General features: G+C 35.2%; 1 protein-coding gene across 7 annotated transcripts in view; it reads left to right on the top strand.

The window, feature by feature from the left end:
- The window catches only part of LOC127874092 (interleukin-6 receptor subunit beta-like), a 188,948-nt gene that overhangs the window by 136,007 nt on the left and 32,001 nt on the right, over positions 1 to 20,940 (top strand). For 6 of the 7 annotated variants that reach the window (XM_052418211.1, XM_052418217.1, XM_052418216.1 and 3 more), the window contains 6 exons: positions 5,718 to 5,862; positions 8,784 to 9,062; positions 10,082 to 10,211; positions 12,369 to 12,553; positions 13,640 to 13,776; positions 20,722 to 20,881. In XM_052418211.1, the coding sequence (XP_052274171.1) occupies positions 5,778 to 5,862; positions 8,784 to 9,062; positions 10,082 to 10,211; positions 12,369 to 12,553; positions 13,640 to 13,776; positions 20,722 to 20,881 (976 nt within the window). In that variant the 5' untranslated portion in view covers positions 5,718 to 5,777. Of the gene's footprint in view, positions 1 to 1,845; positions 2,000 to 5,717; positions 5,863 to 8,783; positions 9,063 to 10,081; positions 10,212 to 12,368; positions 12,554 to 13,639; positions 13,777 to 20,721; positions 20,882 to 20,940 lie in introns of those variants that run through there. The other variant, XM_052418218.1, reaches the window with a different exon arrangement.

Genomic DNA, 20,940 nt, shown 5'->3' with positions numbered 1-20,940 from the left:
TATTCATCCTTAGAAATAATATTTACTTTAACACCTTTATAGTTTGACTTGTCTGATGATATATTGACCGTATTGACTCAAATCTCTAGCAAAAGACTGCAGCCTTGTAGTATATATATATTGTTTTTCTTCACTGCAGTTGATATAAACTTGGTGTGCGGATGAATATTTGTGAGATTAGCATACAAAAAACAATACTCAATTATAAAATACTGAAATGCGTAATTGGAATTTTGTTATGCATTATTACTTACATTTAATAAAGGATGAGTAGCTGATTGTTATCAACTGTGGATTTTAAAAGCCTTAAAAGACAAGGTTAGTGTTCATAATTGTAATCATGGCATGACAACATTCTATTGAAACCTTTATTTGAAGCTGTATTTTAAAGAAAACAAGTTAAACATTTATTCTTAAATGCTAAACAATAGTAAAACTGTTGTGAAGTCAATGTTTCCCAGTGTTTAGGAGAGTTATTTAGTGGATGAATTTATAATGGGAATTATATCCAGTCTCTGAGTATAAACCTGTTTATTTTAGCTTGAGCCCATCAACAGCCTAAGGCTGATTGAAACGCTCTTTTGTGTGCTTCCTGGGTAGAACCAGTACTTTGTGTTTATGGGATATATCTTAAGAACGGGGATCAAACCCGTGGCCTCCCAGGCGCAAGGCGGACACCGTATCCATTTCACTGTGACGACATTTAAATTTTATTTTGAAAATGTACCATTGTTATGAGGCTCAATATCTGTATATACATTATAACATAATAATTTATAACTAATGGATGTATGTATTTCAAATGATAAAATTATCTTTTTATACAAATCAGTATTTACTGATAAAAACTATAAACAGATACACAGTGATTGGGAAGTTAGCCCGAGCCCACCAGCCACACACTGGTGCCGATTTTGAGGCGAGCTTGCTCAGTTGCTCAGTTTTATACAGGAGGGCATGAACCATTTCCTTGTTCTGCAGTAAACCTTTCCCCCTCAGAAGCAAAGTTGAAATGGCTATGTGCAAACAGCATAAAACCGTAACAGCCTGCGAGTAACACTCAGTCTGTTCAGGTTTTATGCTATTTGCTGCCCATCAGTATCTAAGGGTTGGAGATGAAGCTTTAAAAACTTGAATCTAGTAACAAAAGTCTTTAATTTAATGTAACTTTCTAAGGGACTAAAAATGCGTCTAAATACGTGTTTAAGTGGTAACGGGTTACATAAGAATTCAGGCATTCTTGAACTAACTGCAAGTGTTTTTTTTACTGTATCAATGCTATAGCTGCAATATCAAGAACCAAAAATTAATAGAGTAACAAAAAAGATGGTACTGGGATTTTGAAATTCACTATTCTTATGTACTCTATCTTCCCCTATTTACATGTTGTAAAAACTTTTTGAAATATTGTATAAACTTGTAAAAAAATGGCCAAAGACTTTCCGCATAGGGCATTTTAAACTGTGTATAATTTCTGTTTAAAACATAATACATTTTCTTTTAATATTACTTTCAGAAATCATTTATCAGCACTGTATTATGTATTAGCCCCATTCATATTTTCATTTTAATCTCAATAAACTGGACTGACAATTATTGAGTTTATGTACAGAGCAGAACTATAAATAAGAAACAGAGTAATTGTGTTAAAATTGTAAAATGTTATCAGTGAATCTTGCCCATACATAAGTGAAATTGTTTACATTTTAGTTTGTCATTAAACTATATATGTGTGGGTACTGATTTATTACCTTGACGGTTTTCAATTGGCCATTGAAAGTGTAAGGTCATATCGATCTTGAATGGCTTATTTGGACTCATGTTTGTGTACATCTGAAAGTATGTCAAAGTGATAAAAGACTTCATACAGTGAGGTACATACAGATATTGGAGAATATTCAACTAAATGCACTAGTGTGAATTTGTTTTTGGATTTGGATGTTAAATTCATGAGCTGAATTAGTTTTTGGATTTGGATGTTAAATTCATGAGCTCATTGGTGTGTAAAGAGTTTATTTTTATTGTCCCCTACCGGTGAAACCGGAGGGGACTTATGGTTTGTGCTCAGTCTGTCAGTCAGTCAGTTGGTCAGTCAGTCAGTCAGTCTTTCACACTTTTCTGGATTCTGCGATAACTTAAAAAGTTCTTCATATTTTTTTTCATGAAACTTGAAGCATGGATAGATTGCAATATGGAGATTATGCACGTCATTTCTTTTTTTTCCTACGTCAAGAATTCTGGTTGCTATGGCAACAAATATATTTAAAAAAAAAAAATTACTGACAATCGTGGAGTTTCACCGGTAGGAGACAATATTGCTTGGCAATCTCTTGTTTAATTATACCATCACTGTTGACATAGAAAGTAGTAAATGAGTGAGTACATTATATATGCTCCTAACTCTGTGAAAAGGTGTTTAATGCATGTGCTTCAAGTGTGATTCCAGATTAGCCTGTGCAGTCGGCACAGGCTAATCAAGGAAAACACTTTCGGTTTAAACTGGATTTTGTCATGAAAGGCCTTCATTTTAATGAAAAAAATAGCGGAAAGTGTCTTCTCTGATTAGCCTGTGCGGACTGCACAGGCTAATCTGGGACAACACTTTATGCTAATGCATTTAACTGGCTTTTCACAGGGCAAGGCTCATTACGGCTTTCATTACTCAGTCTGGTGGAGATGTAAACATTTTAAAAGTAGGTTATGAAGATAGTGTATTTCCACACTCTAGGTCTGTATTGGGAATGTATAATGTATACATAACATTTTTATCTTACCGTTGTAATTTAAAATAAACAAATGTTTTTATTTTCAATGAGCATTCGACCTCAACTCTGTGTATTAGTCATAATTAACGCCTATAGAAAGTGGTAGTTAACATTTATAAAAATGTTTTAAGTTATTTGTAATGAGGACAATTACTATGACAAAAGTTTGTCAAATGCGGTGTCATTGTATAAGTATGTTTTATGATCATGAATTAAGCTAATTGGTTAATCTGTTATAATATTTTAAAGCTGCCTGTAGTAAATTGTAACAACAGATATTCCAGTTATGTATTGCTTCTATTGTTTGTGAGAATTTACTATATAATTACTGAATAATAAATCTTGCAATATTAGAAAATTATTCAAAAGAAAGTTTTACATCAAGTGATACAGATTTTTTGTAAATGTAAAGAAATTTTGTAAAGACCACTGAAATAATGAGAAGATAATGCACACTCAAAATGTTTAATGTGAGTACTTTTGAAAAAATAAAAATGGGCAATTATATTTATATCTGTCCTATTGTTTCAAGACAGTTAATCTTGCCTTTTTGACAGTTTCTTGTCTATTTGACAGTTTCATGTCTATGTGACAGTTTCTTGTCTATGTGATTGTGTCTTACCTATATTACAGTTTCTTTACTATGTGACAGTTTATTGTATAGTGACAGTTTCTTGTCTTTGTGACAGTGTCTTGTCTATGTGACAGTTTCTTACCTATGATACAGATTCTTGACTATGTGACAGTTTATTGTCTATAAGACAGTTTCTTGTAAAGTGACAGTGTTCTTTCTATACAACAGTTTCTTGTCTATGTGACAGTTTATTATCTATATGATAGTATCTTGTCTATATGACAATTTTTCTGTCGATATGACAGCTTGTTGTCTATTACATTTGATTGTCCATGTGACAGTTACTTGCCTATGGGACAGTTTCTTGTCTATATGACAGTTTCTTGCCTATGTGACAGTTTCTTGTCTATGTGACAATTTCTTGTCTATATAACAGTTGCTTGCCAGTATGAAGGTTTTTTGTCTATATAACAGTTCTTTGTATATGTAACAGTTTCTTGTCTATGTGACAGTTTTTGCTGATGTTTCAGGTTAGTTTCTATGCCAGGTAAAGAATATTTGAGATTCATATCCTCATTTAGGCAGATGTAGTTGACTGGCATAACATGTTGGTAGATTACATCATTTCAAACATTGATGCAGATTAGTGGAAAGTAACTGTTCAATATTTCATACTTTATTTTTTATGATAATTCGTCTCCTGAAAAGAATTTGAATTTGAATATTTTTCCTTAAAATTATAAGACAGTTTTTCTCAATGAACCACTTGTATGTTTAAACCTTGTATATGATATATTGAATATTAGTGAATTATGTTTTTTTTATTTTGTATGCGTTTATTATGAATGGATTGATTTTTTAGCTCATCTATTTTTTGAGAAAAAAAAAAGAGCTATTGTCATCACCTTGGCGTCTGCGTCGGCGTCCGGTTAAGTTTTGCGTTTAGGTCCACTCTTCTCATAAAGTATCAATGCTATTGCATTCAAACTTGGTACACTTACTTACTATCATGAGGGGACTGGGCAGGCAAAGTTAGATAACTCTTGCATGCATTTTGACAGAATTATGTGCCCTTTTTATACTTAGAAAATTTATATTTTTGGTTAAGTTTTGTGTTTAGGTCCATTTTATTGCTAAAGTATCAAAGCTATTGCTTTCATACTTGCAACACTTACTATCTATCATAAGGGGACAGTAAAGGACAAGTTGCAAAACTCTGGTTGTCATTTTTACGGAATTATGGCCCTTAGATCCACTTTACTTTTAAAGTATCAAGGCTATTGCTTTCAAACTTCAAATACTTTCATGCTATCATGAGGGTACTGTACCTGACAAGTTGAATTTTACCTTGACCTTTAAATGACCTTGACTCTCAAGGTCATATTATTAAATTTTGCTATAATTGCCATAACTTCTTTATTTATGATTAGATTTGATTGATACTTTGACAAATCAACTCTTTCCTAACATACCACAATAGATTCCACCCAAACCACCCCCCCCCCCCCCCCGAGTCCCCCCCCCCCCCCCCCCAATTTTTATTTTTATTTTTTAAAGATCATCAAATAAATGACCACCACACCCTAACATTATACCCCCCTGCCCCCCCCCCCCCCCAAAGAAATTTTTTTTTTGAAACATGGTTGAAAAACACAAATATTTATTTTTATTATTTTATTTTTGAAATACCGTCCAACCATCCCACCCAAGAATCCCCCCCCCCCAAAAAATAAAAAATAATAATTTTTTAAATTTTTTTTGGCATTTTTTGGGGGCATTTTTGGAAGATAATGTAATAAATGACCACACACCCGCACTATACGCCCCTCTCCACTCCACCCCTTCCTCCTTTGTGATTGAAATTGAGATAGGTCCCTTCACCTTTAAAAAGAAAAATAGATGAGCGGTCTGCACCCGCATGGCGGTGATCTTGTTCCTCTTCAAAATGTTTATCTTCCAATTGACTCAACACAAGATTTCAGCTCTGTTTTGAACCCTTTTAAAATGCAAAGTGACGATGGCTCTGAAAACTCGCATTGTTTTAAGGTGCTGTTTGCTGCTCATCAGTATCTAAGGGTTGGAAATGAAGCCTTTAAAAATTGAATCTAGTAAGAAAGGTCTTTAATTTAATGTAACTTTTTCAGGGTCTATGAATGTGTCAAAATAGGCATCGAGGTGGTAAAGGGTCAAAAGAGAGTAGTACAGCCACATCCTTGTGGTGAATATATTACATTTGTGTTAAGCCATAAAGTCTTCAAAGCTGGTCTTTTTCAAAATGCACACTGCTGAAAGTTGCTTTAACATGCATTATTCTAGTGAATTATTTTAGATGCATTTGTAAATATGCAATCTTGAAGATCCAGCCTATCTATTTTCAGGAACTGAATCGGGGATGAGAAGCCTTTGATGGGATGTTGAGTGGTGGCTGCCACTGAAAGATGCAAGACTGGCCTAAATGGTGTTTTCTTCTGTCTCTGCTCTTCGCAGCATCATTACCACTGGTAGATGCTGTTGGGAGTGGTCGTAAGTATACGCAAGCCACATGTACATAAAATTTCACAGCTTTTGCTTTTGAGGTTTTGTCGATTTATTGTAAAGTAGAAATGATGAAGTAGTGGTAAAGTCGATATTACCTTATCAGGTAAAGATTACTGTTTTTTTTATTGGCTAAGCAAGGTAACATATTTACCATGTATTTTTCATAATAGTTTAGTAATGTTTCAAATTAGTTCATCAGTTATGTTGAATGATTAACGGAAATGAACAAGATTACATTATTGTATACTAAGTTAAGCAAACTCTAGTATTGTTATTGCATGCTGGATAAATAGATACAACAGGTATTAAACATTTATAAAAGTATTATTAAAAAGGTACATGTAATACCCCTGCAGGTGAAGTTTGATACAGGGCATATTTGTGTCCGCCTGCCTGTCTGATGGTTGTTGTTTTGCCATGAAATGTTTTAAGTTTTTTTATCAATCTACTTCCACGTATCTCAAGCAATTAAATTAAAAATTAAAAATGAATTGTACCAGTGCGTGTAGCTGTGTTTAACACGCATCATTCCCAGTCATACATACATTCAGGAGTCAGTTTTTTTTCCTTAAAAATCGGGTGCGGTATTCGGCCCCATTCCCAAATGAAAAAAGTTATATATTTTTCCCAAATGGGACCTAAAAATTCCCAATTGAAGGTTTCCCAATTAAAAAACAAAATTCCATATCAGTTTAACCTTATTAAAACTGAGTTATTTGTTCATGAACATTGCTGAAATAGCTGTGTGAGGGTATAAGTAACCCTAATGTTTGTAAGAACCAAGTGTGATTGTAATTCATTTTATTTACAACACTTGTCAAGTGTGGTGGAAGTGCTTAGACCTGGGGTTCCACAGTGCTCTTTATGTCCCATTTAGGCCAAGCAGAAACATAGTATGTGTTTCAAGTAATCCTCTTCTACTCATTGCTTAAAAATCCACAGCCAAAGTTGAACGAAAATTGGGAAAATATGTTTCTTTTGAAAACTATATTTATCAGATTTTTTTAATGTTAACTAAGGCCCCTTCCTTGAGAAAAAAAATCAGAATAAGTTCATTCATTTTACAAGAGAATTCATTTTACAAGAGAATTAATTTTACAAGGAAAGCCTGTCCTATGAGGTGAGTGATATTTTTATCTCAAAATAACATTTGGTTTGGAAGAACTGATTTAATTTATTTTTATATTTGAAAAGGTTTAGTGTAAATGGAATTTGTATTGTTTTGAAGGCTTGTCTTGGTTTCCAAGTAGTATACTTACTTGCCTTAACCCATTTATGCCTTGCGTCTAGAAAAAAGGCCTTGGCAAACAGCGTAGACCCAGATTAGACGCTGCATGATGCAGCGTCTCATCAGGGTCTGCGCTGTTTGCTTAAAGGAATTTATATAAGAAATATTCTTAATATAGAAATAAATATAATAGGCATCCCTAATTTTGGAAATAAATAGAACCAATTTAGAAGGATGGGAGAGTCCACTAGGCATAAATGGGTTAAATTTAAGAGGCCTCAACAGGCATGTCACCTGTACAAAAACTTTATGATAAAAACGGGCCGCCTTGCTCAGTTGGTACTGGGCTTGACTGCTAATGAAAAGATTGCAGATTTGTTTCCGGGCTGGTCACATATTTTGTATGGTGATTGGTTAACAATTATTGTTTTAGCTACATGTCTCCCCCCCACCTCTGATTTAGGAAGGGCAGTTATCTGTAACATACAGTTATATTTTCACCTAGTTGTAGTCCATTTTTTCTCAACTGTTGAAAGTACGCATAATTACACGTTGCAAGTTCTTTGTAGCATGTAGGCAGAGAGTACTACTGTATTTAAAACGAGCATTATAAAATACTACCTGACTAGTTCTCGTAGCATGTATATAAGTTAGAAGATACCACTGTATTTAAAACCCAATGCTTGCATTTCATGAATTCTATAAAGAGTGTTTTTTTTTATCCCAATAGTTGTAGAACTTCAAAAGGAAATCATACAAGCATATTATGGATATAAATTGCGCATTCAACCAGCGTGAAATTTTTAATGCTTGGACAATTAAGAAAAAACTTTCTTCACTAGTTAATCTGTTAACCCAGGAAAGGTGTGAGTAGGTTACTTCATTACTAGTAATCTACGCTTAAATTCTGTTGAAGAGTAGAGCTTTAAAAAAAATCAACCTTCACTTGTAACACACTTTTTATTTAAGATTACCTTGGCCTTAATAACCTTAATTAAACACTATCAGTCAGGTACACTTGTTTGACAATCTGGATTTACTTCAAAGCAGTTGTCAATCAATAAAATGCCATAAACTTGAGGCTAGGTCATCTTCACCACCTTGCTTTGTTATGGGTTTATTGCAGAAATGCCATGGGTCAGTAGTATAACTATAATGAACATTCAATAGCAGCCATTATGTTGACCTGTTGAACAATTTAGGTATTGTTATCTTTTTATTCCCACGTGTTTATGAATGCTTTTGGCAAGTTTGTATTAGTTTTACTTGCATTAAAGTTAAATTAGTGACTCTAAGCCAAAAATATTTTGTTGTTAAGTTTTAAAGGTGGGTGGATAGATAATTTGATACTGAAGATGCCTGTAAAATTGATCAAATAAAAGGCTGTTAACTTTTAAGCTTTTCATTTTAGCTGGATTGCATTGAAAGCTTAATCCTTATTGAGTGCTCTTGAGTCTGTTTCCAGGGTAGAACCAGTACTTGGTGTCTCTTTGAAGAACTGTTAAGAACTCTCCCACAGTGGGATCAAACCCTTGACCTTCCGGTCGCTAGTTGACAACACCTCTGATTTGCCATAACAACATTTCTTTGCTTCTTCCTCTTCAGATTAATACTGATGTCCTAATGTTTTTCCTACTTATTGAAAATTCTTATCAGTTTCATAAATTACATTTTTCAGTCGTTCTTCCCAAAGATCCTTACATCTTCATCGGTAAAAACTTGACGTTGACCTGTAACCTCACACAGTTTGATGCAGTGTATGATTCACGCTACCTCGTTTTCACCCGAAAAAATGACGAAGTATTGGCCGATATATATACCTCCATCGAATCGACACGTTCCATGGTGCTTCGTCTGCCTATCCGGTCACCGGATGATGGAGGGACCTACATCTGCAGACTTAACCGGACAAACGGACGTCCGGAAATCATCGGCACTCAGTTTGTGAATGTGGAGTGTACGTGTGATTATTGTACTACACATGACTTTCCTCTGTTAAATTTTCAAACACCCATCTCTGCATAATTTTTATATGGCATGATGTTAGAACGTAATTTTACACTCATGAGGCTTTAACCCTTTCCACTTAGAAGCAATGTGAAAATGCCCATGTACAAATAGCATAAAACCTTGCAGTCTGTTCAGGTTGTATGCTGTTTGCTGGTCATCAGATCTAAGGTTTCGAAATGAAGCCTTAAAAACTTAAATCTAGTAAGAAATGTCTTGAATTAAACATAACTTTCTAAGGAACTACAAAACCCTGAAAATCCATATTTGATCGTCCCCCACCACTTAAGTGGGGGACATATTGTTTTTGCCCTGTTTGTTGGTTTGCGTCAAACTTTAACATTTGCCATAACTTTTGCAATATTGGAGATAGCAACTTGATATTTGGCATGAACATGTATCTCATGGAGCTGCACATTTTGAGTGGTTAAATGTCAAGGTCATCAATCAAGGTCAAAGGTCTAATATATGGGTCAAAATCGCTCATTCCATATACACTTTTGCAATATTGAAGATAGAAACTTGATATTTGGCATGCATGTGAATCTCATGGAGCTGCTCATTTTGAGTGTTGAAAGGTCAAGGTCATCCTTCAAGGTCAAAGGTCAAATACATGGGGAGACATAGTGCTTCACAAACACATTTTGTTTTGCCCTATAATTCAATTCAAGCTAATAATTGGTTGGTGCCTATAAACATTTGAATAAAAAATCTATTTTATTGAGCATTTAATTTTCTTTAAAAATCTGCTATTTCATTTTATCTGCTTTTTAAAGTTCAGCATATTAATTACAATAAAGTAAATATAGGAATTATTTATTTTCTCAGAAAATGCTCTTTTTCTCTTTCATGTGTGTCCAGTGAGTTATGGTTCTGTTCAATAGGTTATTGATCTTTTATAGATAACCCTGTCCCAATCACAAAAATCAAGTGTCGTGTCTATAGCTATAGCTTAGTGATCTGTTATAGATGAGCCTGTCCCGGTAACAAAAATCAACTGTCGCGTCTTCAATTGGGAAAACATGACGTGTTTCTGGGACCTTGGTGTGTCTTATCTACATCCAGACACTATCATTGTAAAGCTTGTCTGGACTATCACGTAAGTGACCTAGTGGTGACATTGATGACTCGCTTTGAAATCTCAATAATTTTTATGCCTTTTCTGGGCATGCTAATTTGCGCTGCCTAAATTCTGCCCCATTACCCAAATCTAAAAGTATGTAAAGTATGTATTTTTCCCTATAATTAACCCATTTATGCATAGCGTCTAGAAAAAAAGGCCTTGGCATTCAGGGTAGACCCTGATGAGACGCCGCATGATGCGGCGTTTACAGGGTCTGCGCTGTTTGCGTGAAGCAATTTCTGTAAGAAATATTCTAAATATAGGGAAAAAAACTAGACATCCCTAATTTTGGAAATAAATTGATCCAATTTAGAAGGATGGGAGTGTCTACTAGGCATAAATGGGTTAAGAACAATCAAGATGAAAATGAAAAAGGGGACCTTCAAATTTTAGATTTACATTCATTTTTATATATATTTATATATAAAACAAGTATTTAATTGCTAAAAACATTACCTGTGCTTTAACAACTAGATATCCTTTACTTGAAGTAAATTTCAAATTTTACTGAATTTCCTCTGATATGGTATTGCATTTATAAACTACCAAAAAGGTCCCCGGCCCCATTTCCCCAGGAGTGAGAATATGGCTTTCCTTTTCTGGAGTGGACAACAGTGTTGTTGTTTTATTGCATGAATGATTAGGTTAACCCTGTGTTATAGAAACAACTGTTCTATTTCTATTGATTGCTTTTCATCTGAATTACTAACCAGGCCGGTTTCATCTGCTTTACTAACCAGGCCGGTTTCATCTGCTTTACTAACCAGGACGGTTTCATCTGCTTTACTAACCAGGCCAGTTTCATCTGCTTTACTAACCAGGCCGGTTTCATCTGCTTTACTTACCAGGCCGGTTTCATCTGCTTTACTAACCAGGCCGGTTTCATCTGCTTTACTAACCAGGCCTGTTTCATCTGCTTTACTAACCAGGCCGGTTTTATCTGCTTTACTAACCAGGCCGGTTTCATCTGCTTTACTAACCAGGCCAGTTACATCTGCTTTACCAACCAGGCCGGTAAGCTCTGTTGATGGAGCACTGGGCTACAAATCTGATTTTGCAATTTCAAATCCTTACCTGGCCACTTGACTCGTCAGAGATCGGTCATGAAGTTACTTCTGCAGCCATTCATCCCCTACCTCCGCTTCGAATAGGGCAGTTGTCATTTACTTGCTTAACCTTTTACCACTTATATATGTATTGTGACACGTTTTAAGTCCCTTACATAATCAAATTAAATTATAGACCTTTATTACTATATTTAAGTCATAAAGGCTTCATTTCCAACCTCAGATACTGATTTGCAGCAACCAGCATAAAACCTAAACAGACTGCAAGTAACTCGCAGGCTAGTTTGGTTTTAGGCTGGTTGCATATGGCCATTTTCATTTTGCTTCTGAGCAGTAAAGGGTTAAGTCTGTGCTCTTAGTACTGCATGGTGATCAAGCTAACACAGGAACTGTGGGAGTTACTGACTGAGAGGCCTGATAGGAATAGTATACTTTTCAAGAACAGCGAAAATCAAAACTAACAAATCAAACAAACAAATCAGTGAAAAAATTTACAAATTTTCATATTATTTTCAGTAACCCCCATAATATTTTCAGTAACCCCTAATAATTTCAGTAACCACCATTATATTGTCAGTAACCGCCATAATATTTTTTAGTAATCACCATAATATTGTCTGTTACCACCGTAATATTTTTAGTAATCGCCATAATATTGTCAGTTACTGTCATACAAGTTTCAGTAACCGCCATAATATTGTTTGTTACTGCCATACTAATTTTATCAACCCCAATAAAATATTTTCAGTAATGTCAATTAAATTTTCATTAACCCCCATTATATTTTCAGTAAATGCCATACAATTTTCATTAACCCCCATAATATTTTCAGTAAATGCCATACAATTTTCATTAACTCCCATAATATTTTCAGTAAATGCCATACAATTTTCAGTGACAACATTAATCTTTTCAGTAATCTGGATCATATTTTTATTAATGACCAGAATCATATTTTAAGAAAACGCCCAAATATTTTTAATAACTGCCATAATATTTTCAGTTATTTCCATAATGTTTTCAGTTACTACCATAATATTTTCAGTAAGTTAGACAATATTTTCAGTAACCGACATCAGAGCGAGTGCTTGCGTCAGACAAGAACGTCATGCGAGTGGTGGGCAGTTGACGGCCTTGACTCGTTCCAGAGCGATCTCACATACTACATGGCCGTATCCATCCTCAACAATATAACACAGGTCTGGTATCCCCAGAGGGCAGTTGTCAACACGATCGTCACAGAGGAAATTGGTAAGCTTGTTGTTGTTTCAACTCTTTTACCAGGGGGCTTTTTCCTTTGTATTTGGGACAGTTAGTTTAATGTTGGCATTTGAGAATTTAAAAATGAAATGAAAAATGTAATTGTTACTAAGCCGAACCCTTAGGGAAAATTTCCAAATTGTATTAAAAAAATTTTAGTCAGGGATACCAATGATTTTCAAAAACTCAGAAAATGTTGAATAATTGTCCAATGTGTTTTCCATATACTGGACATTTTTAGTTATTTTTTAGCTCTGCGTTTTTGGAGAAAACCTGAGGTATTGTCATAGTCAGCTCGTCGTCCGCCGTCTGACGTCCACTGTCCGCGTTGTGCTAAAACCTTAACATTGGCTCTAAAACCAAAGTGCTTCCACCTACAACTTTGAAACTTCATATGTAGATGCACCTTGATGAGTTCTACACTCCACACCCATTTTGGGGTCACTAGGTCAAAGGTCAAGTTCACTGTGACCTCTAAAAATTAAATAAATAAATTCTGACAAGCTTTCATTTATTCAAAACTGCACCTGTAGCCGAGCGTGGAACCCGTTATGCGGTGCTCTTGTTTAATCTTGGTGATGTGTCCATGAGTGAAAATTAAAATCAAAAATTAATTTGTAATTTTTAGCGAGGCTGTTTTCGGAGAAAACCCAAGGTATAGTCATAGCCTTCTCGTCGTCCGCCGTCCGACGGCGTCATGCTAAAACCTTTACATTGCCTCTAAAATCAAAGTGCTTCTACCTACAACTTTGAAACTTCATATGTAGATGCACCTTGATGAGTTCTACACGCCACATCCATTTTGGGTTACTAGGTCAAAGGTTAAGGTCACTGACCTCTTTAAAAAAAAATAAAAAAATCTGACAAGTTTTCGCAGCCGAGCGTGGCACCCGTTATGCGGTGCTCTTGTTCATTTAAAGCACAATACATATTTGTGTAAAATGTATAGACAGCTAATGGGTTTGTTTGCTGCGGATTATTGTATACCAATCCGCATAATATGTCATAAGAGATAAAGGAAAGCAAAATCTGGGAACATAATACATATCTTTTCACTTTAAGATGCTAATGTTTCAGTGGAGCCAGCTCCAGTGGAGTTTCGATCATCTGTTGCCAACAGTACATGTGTGGTGTTGTCATGGAAACACTCCAAGACCATCAGACTGAAGGCCTACCGCCTGGACTTCCGGTCCCAGCAGGACACAGAATGGGAGGTTAGATAACCCTGACACTACTCAGAAGCAAAATGTAAATAACTATATGCAACCAGCATAAAACCAGAACAGCTAGCCTAAGAGTAACTCGCAGTATATTCAGGTTTTATGCTATTTGCTGCTTATAAGAATCTAAGGTTTGAAAATGCAGGCTTTTAAACTTGAATCTATTAAGAAACGTCTTTATTTAACCCTTTGCATGCTGGGTAATTTGTCTTCTGCTAAAATGTCGTCTGCAGAATTTCTAAAATTAGCATTTTCTTCGATTTTTTTCAAAGAATACTATCAGAATAGCAAACAGTTTGGATCCTGATGAGACGCCACGTTCTGTGGCGTCTCATCTGGATCCAAACTGTTTGCAAAGGCCTTTAAAATTCAGCTCCAGCGCTTTAAGGGTTAAATATAATTTTCTTATGGACTTTAAACTGGTAAAAATGAATATCTGAGGGAAAAAGAGTTAAAACAGTTGATTGTCATCGCATTTTGAAAACACAGTGCATTTTGAACATCCATCTGTTATATTGAAAGTAAAATATGTCGATATCATTGAAAATGAATGCATTTGTTATCAAATGCATTTTAATTTGTTTTTGTTTTTCAGTACTTTTTGCCTTTTGGTAGAAAATCTTTATGTTAGGTGATAAAAATGTCAATTACTTGTTTTATTTTTGTGGTATTACTTTATTTCACCTGGCAGTGACTAGATGATTAATAAATGTAAAAATTTGATATATTTTAATGCATGATTTTGTACAATAAATAAGATTTCTGCATTTTAAAAACAAACTTCATATCAGGACTCAACTTTTTGTGGGTGGAGTCAAGGTCATGGTCACTGCTAGTAAGTAAGTAAAGAATTGTTTGTACCCGATAAGTTGAAATAGAAAAATAAGCATTTCAAAGAGACTCTGATGAGAACAAGAAAAGTTGAGCACATTGTCCTTTGAAAGCTCTTGTTTAATTTCTGCTAAAAAGAAGTTTGTTTTAAATAGTGATACTAAAATAACCATTTTTACAGAAGGCATGCAGATTTTATGATATTCTTTATTTATTAATGAATATTTTCATGAAAAAGACATTTGAATATCACAATACTTCAATTTGTCGTATTTAATGTGTACAATATTTATTTTGCATTTTAATTGACATATAAATTGCTTTATATAGTGTTGCATCTTTTTGCTTTTTCTTATGCCCCCGGATCGAAAGATCGGGGGTACATTGTTTTTGGCCTGTCTGTCTGTCTGTCATTCATTCATTGTGTGTGTCCCAAAACTTTAACCTTGGTTAAAGTTTTGCAATAACGTTTGCATTATTGAAGATAGCAACTTGATATTTGGCATGCATGTGTATCTCATGGAGCTGCATATTTTGAGTGGTGAAAGGTCAAGGTAATCCTTCAAGGTCAAAGGTCAAATATATGGCTTCAAAGCGGTGCAAAAGGGGGCATTGTGTTTATGACAAACACGTCTCTTGTTATAAGTAAAATTGGCAATGTGGTAGCAGAATCCATTGTTCAATATTAACCATAGTAAAAACAATATTGACATTAGTTACTATAGTTACTGCCTTGGGCATAAGCAAATTCACAAATACCAGCTGTCTTGATCCAGATATTGTTCTTACTGAACAGGTATTTGGTGGCAAATTATTGGGAGGTAACCCGATAGCAAATAAGTTTGTATAAACCTCATAAGATTCTTGCCTCTACACATGAGGTCAATTATAAAGACATGTTTGGTTATATTTATTGGTAAAATAGTCAGATAATAATAATATTCTTTTTGTAAAAAAGAAATATCTATAGTGTAAACTTTTTTTTACTTCGAGCCATTTTCTTGATTCATGGTTCATCAACCTGCACATGTAATGTCTGGGAAGAGTTCCACCATTGTTCAAGTTTTAGGTCAATATGTAAAGAAGACCAACTTAAACTCCTCATGCAATAATGGGTATTAAGACATTATTTTTTTTAAATGTGTAGCTCCAGAAAGACTTCTACATCCGTACACTCTGATGAGAAGTCATAACGTTTACTAATTGAGTCTTTTACTGAGAAAACTGGGCATAATGCATGCGCGTAAAGTGTAGTCCTATATTAGCCTGTGCAGTCTGCACAGGCTAATCAGGGATGACACTTTCCGCTTTTATGACATTTTTCGTTGTAATGAAGTCTCTTCTTAGCAAAAATCCAATTTTGGCGGAGAGTGTTGTCCCTGATTAGCCTTTGCGGACTGCACAGGCTTATCTGGGAAAACATTTGACGCATATGCATTATGCCCAGTTTTGTCAGAACACGACTCATTCAACCCTTTACCACTTAGAGACATATTTTCATGCATTTGTAGTCCCTTAGAAAGTAATATTTAATCTAAAGACCTTTCTTACGAGATTCAAGTTTTTAAGGCTTCCAAACATGAGTTACTAATGAGCAGCAAACAGCATAAAACCTGAACAGACTGTGAGTTACTCGCAGGCTGTTCTGGTTTTATGCTGTTTGCACATAGCCGTTTTCACCTTGCTTCTAAGTGGGAAAGGGTTAAAACACAAAATCTTGCATGTGGAATACCCATTTTCGCCATGATTTTGCCTAACTGTCCTTGTCTTTCACAGATGATTTCCATTTGTGTTTATGTTTGTTGTTCGTTGTAATTTAACTGCCTGAAGTCTAGTGCACTCAAATGTACATGAAGTTTGAATATTTTCAGTCACTTCATGAAGTGTTACATAAAATATTTGTTTATAAGTTTGCTAATGAGTTTATGTAAACTTCAACATGAATAATTTTTTGCCTATAGTTATAACTATCCATTAACCCAAGCAAATTTGTAGATTATATTGCATAGATAATAAGTTACATAAGTTGAAATGAGCATAAATCATTTACTTGGATAGTGGTTTAAATATTTTATACTATCTTAAAATATACCTTAGGTAACAGCTCTTTATATAAAAGGTGATATAATCAGTGTTTAATGGACCTCATTTTATGATGAGCTTTTAACTAGGGATGGCAACGAATACCGATTTTGGTATTCGAATATTCTGTCATCCTTCCCAACAAATATTCGGATATTCGGTCAACATCTGTAGGAAAAAAAAATCAACAAAATCAACTTTATGAATTCTACTATTGTTTTAACCGAAAGTTCATCGGAAGTGATTAAATATTGTCACAGCGTTGCCGTCGCTAATTCGAAGTTGATTATTTTTTATTAGATGTTGATCAAATATTCCTGAATATTTGTTTAAAAGCTTGATCGAACAAAGGAATCGGACTTTTTCTTCATTGAAAGGGAGATGGGTAGGGGAATCGGCCAACTGGAAGGTAGATGGGTTCATTCTTGCGGGAATTGAACGGTAACAGCCACATCTAGCTTTCAGTGTTAATAACGTCAATAATTTCAAAACGTTCATATAAATTTGATAATTTGGGGTGACTTGTTTATTTTGATATTCAGACTGTTTATAGCTAGATGTAATTGTAAAAATTGAATGATAACAGCTGTTTTAAACTTTTAATATTGTACATATTGGGCAAAATACCAAAACCATTTCTTTAATTTAAGTACCTGATTGAATATTGAGTAATTAATTAAAGTTTGGACCTTAAGATACGCAAATACTCATTAGAGGTTGAGTAAATTATTTTCTAAAAGCTTTTTTGATTGGACAACATAATTGTAACCATATGATACGCATTAACTCAATTTAATTAGAGCAAAAAAAAAACTATTTTCGATTGGAGAACGCGATTTGCGTCAATAAAAAATCTTATTTGTTTTTTACACCAAGTCGGCTTTTCCTTTACTCATTTAATCCTTGATCATTTTGAATGTAATTCGAGTCATTAGATCAAGTGCGTGTTGGTGTTTTAATTTTAATTGCCGATGCGATTTGCACTTATCATAATTTTGACACAAAGTGACTGTCTTTGGTCAATTAAAGTTTCCTACAGGTAGGCAATTAGCGGGATTTATGACATGTGTACTGTTATCCCCATAGCGACGCATTATCGCGACTACCGGAATAAACACTATAAGATGAGGAACAACTTTTTTTAACAATGTTTGAAGCAAACTTCATGAATACAAAGTCTTTGAAATTACTTGATTTTTATTTTTTTTTCTTCCGAATACTATTCTAATATTCGGTGCGGGACCGAATATTCAGATTTTCGTTTACATCCCTACTTTTAACCAAGAATGTGGCTTTTTTGTACTTGTCGCGTATTGCATTATTATTATGCCACCCTTCGAAGAAGAGGGGGTATATTGCTTTGCACATGTCGGTCGGTCGGTCTGTCGGTTGGTCCGTCCACCAGGTGGTTTCCGGATGATAACTCAAGAACGCTTGGGCCTAGGATCATGAAACTTAACGCTTGGGCCTAGGATCATGAAACTTGATAGGTACATTGATCATTACTCGCAGATGACCCCTATTGATTTTGAGGTCACTAGGTCAAAGGTCAAGGTCACAGTGACCCGAAATAGTAAAATGGTTTCCGGATGATAACTCAAGAACTCTTAGGCCTAGGATCATGAAACTTGATAGGTAGATTGATCATGACTCGCAGATGACCCCTATTGATTTTCAGGTCACTAGGTCAAAGGTCAAGGTCACGATGACCCGAAATAGTAAAATGGTTTATGGATGATAACTCAAGAACGCTTAGGCCTAGGATCATGAAACTTGATAGGTAGATTGATCATGACTCGCAGATGACCCCTATTGATTTTCAGTTTTTATAGGTCAAAGGTCAAGGTCATGGTGACCAGAAATAGTAAAATGGTTTCCGGATGATAACTCAAGAACGCTTATGCCTAGGATCATGAAACTTGATAGGTAGATTGATCATAACTCGCAGTTGACCCCTATTGATTTTCAAGTCACTATATCAAAGGTCAAGGTCACAGTGACCTGAAATAGTAAAATGGTTTCTGGATGATAACTCAAGAACGCTAAAGGCTACGATCATGAAACTTTATTAGTACATTGATCATGACTTGCAGATGACCCCTATTGATTTTGAGGTCACTAGGTCAAAGGTCAAGTTCATGGTGACCCGAAATAGTTAAATGGTTTCGGGATGATAACTTAAGAACGCTTATGCCTAGGACCATGAAACTTCATAGGTACATTGATCATGACTCGCAGATGACCCTCTTGATTTTCAGGTCACTAGGTGAAAGGTCAAAGTCACGGTGACCCGAAATAGTAAAATGGTGTCCGGATGATTACTCAAGAAGGCTTATGGTTAGGATTATGAAACTTCATTGGTACATTGATCATGACTGGCAGATGACCCCTATTGATTTTCAGGTCACTAGGTCAAAGGTCAAGGTCACAGTGACAAAAAACATTTTCACACAATGGCTGTCACTACAACGGAGAGCCCATATGGGGGGCATGTATGTTTTACAAACAGCCCTTGTTATTATTGTGTCACCAAAACAAAATTATTGCAACAAATAACAAAGCTTACAAATCACATAAACAAGGGGAAATTATATCATCAGAATGTTGCATATAAGAGTACTGACTAATTAAAATTAACATAGAAGTATGCACTCCTTTGGAGAAAGGGGGGATCAAACCTGGGTTGTGCATTAGAAGTATGCTTTCACTAGGGGAAGGGCATTGCAATCAAACATCATCATTGAAGAGATGACACTTTGGCTAGGTCACAAACTTGATATGTGTTCTTACACCACTTAGAAAAAAACAATCAAACAAAAATCAGTCAGGAATCATCTCAATAGTTGGATCATCGGCAATTAAAATGCCTTATAGATCTAAAATTTATGTTGCTTACAGACTTAAAGTTTCATCTACATTGCTTTACAGTGTTATTTTTCATTCAAAAGTAGGTCTGGTAATCGGCCCCATTTCCAATGGAAAGAAGTGTATATTTTTCCCAAATGAAAGTTAATTCCCAATGGAAGGTTTCCAAAAAAATATATATATATAATTTTTTTAAGATCTCAATAGTTTGTTCATCTCCCATCCATATAAGTTCAACCTGAGTAAATATAATACTCAAAACATATTCTCAATTTTGAAGCATTTTTAGCAAAACAGCAACAACACTAATTTCCCATGACACTAATCAGACACTAACTGTATCATAAAATTTCTTACAGACTGTAATTATTGTGAAAATATATAACTCCTTCAGGTCTAATAGTGTATCACTTATGTTCCTTTGCCACTCATCAACAAGTTCATAAAACTGCTATTGTGGAAGCCTTGAAAAAAAATGTCCCCAGTGTTGATGACAATGATTGGTAATGTCATCCACAGAATTAGTCCTTGGATTTGACATTTTGCAGCCGCTTGTAATGACAGAGAATATATTTATCAGGCAGGGTTTTAATCAGGCAATTTACAATATCTCTTCAGTGAAGCTTTAGCTGTATCATGGCTTCTTGCTGGGTCTTCATTTCTACTTTTTACATAAACAAAATTTGGATCCCACATTTTCTTAATTGCCCAGCATGGGTATATATGAATTATTAAAAGAGGTCGTCAAGTGAAGTCTTTTAACCTGTTGATCTCACATCTCTTCATATAGTTTGTGTGCTAAAACTGTGTTGTCTGAAACGCAACACTATTGAATGGCATTTTTGTGTCCAATTGTATCCTTCTTTTGAGCTCTGGGAAAATGTGGCTCATTGCATGTGTAAAGTTTTTCCTCCAGATTTATCTCAGTCTGCAAATGCTAATCTGGCATGACACATTATGTACATGCATGGAGTTCTGTTTTTTTTCGAAAGCGCGGCTCATTCATATATAAAGTAAAAACGGAAGTGATGCAAGTGTTCTGCCTAATGCCTTATTATCCCCCCCCCCCCCCCCCATAGGCGGAGGGATATTGTTTTGGCATTGTCCGTCCATCTTTCCGTCCGTCCGTCTTGATGATTCACGATGTTTCAATCTGTTCAGACCAAGCACCTGGGGAACGCTGAAGAGCAGACGCTGTGTGGTTTGCGCCCGTTCACGAGGTATGACTTCAGCATCACCTGCCGGCCTCTTCTGTTCAGGGGCAGAGAGACGGGATTCTGGAGTCGACCGGCACAAATCTCAATACAAACAGACGAAGACGGTACAATAAAGCTGTGTTTTGTTTTATTTTTATCACAATTTGCAACTTAGGTTCTTCTA

The sequence above is a fragment of the Dreissena polymorpha genome, chromosome 3 (assembly GCF_020536995.1).
Source record: "Dreissena polymorpha isolate Duluth1 chromosome 3, UMN_Dpol_1.0, whole genome shotgun sequence".
Taxonomy (NCBI): domain Eukaryota; kingdom Metazoa; phylum Mollusca; class Bivalvia; order Myida; family Dreissenidae; genus Dreissena; species Dreissena polymorpha.
The sequence above is the reverse complement of the archived record's forward strand: the minus strand, read 5'-3'. Positions and strand labels throughout refer to the sequence as shown.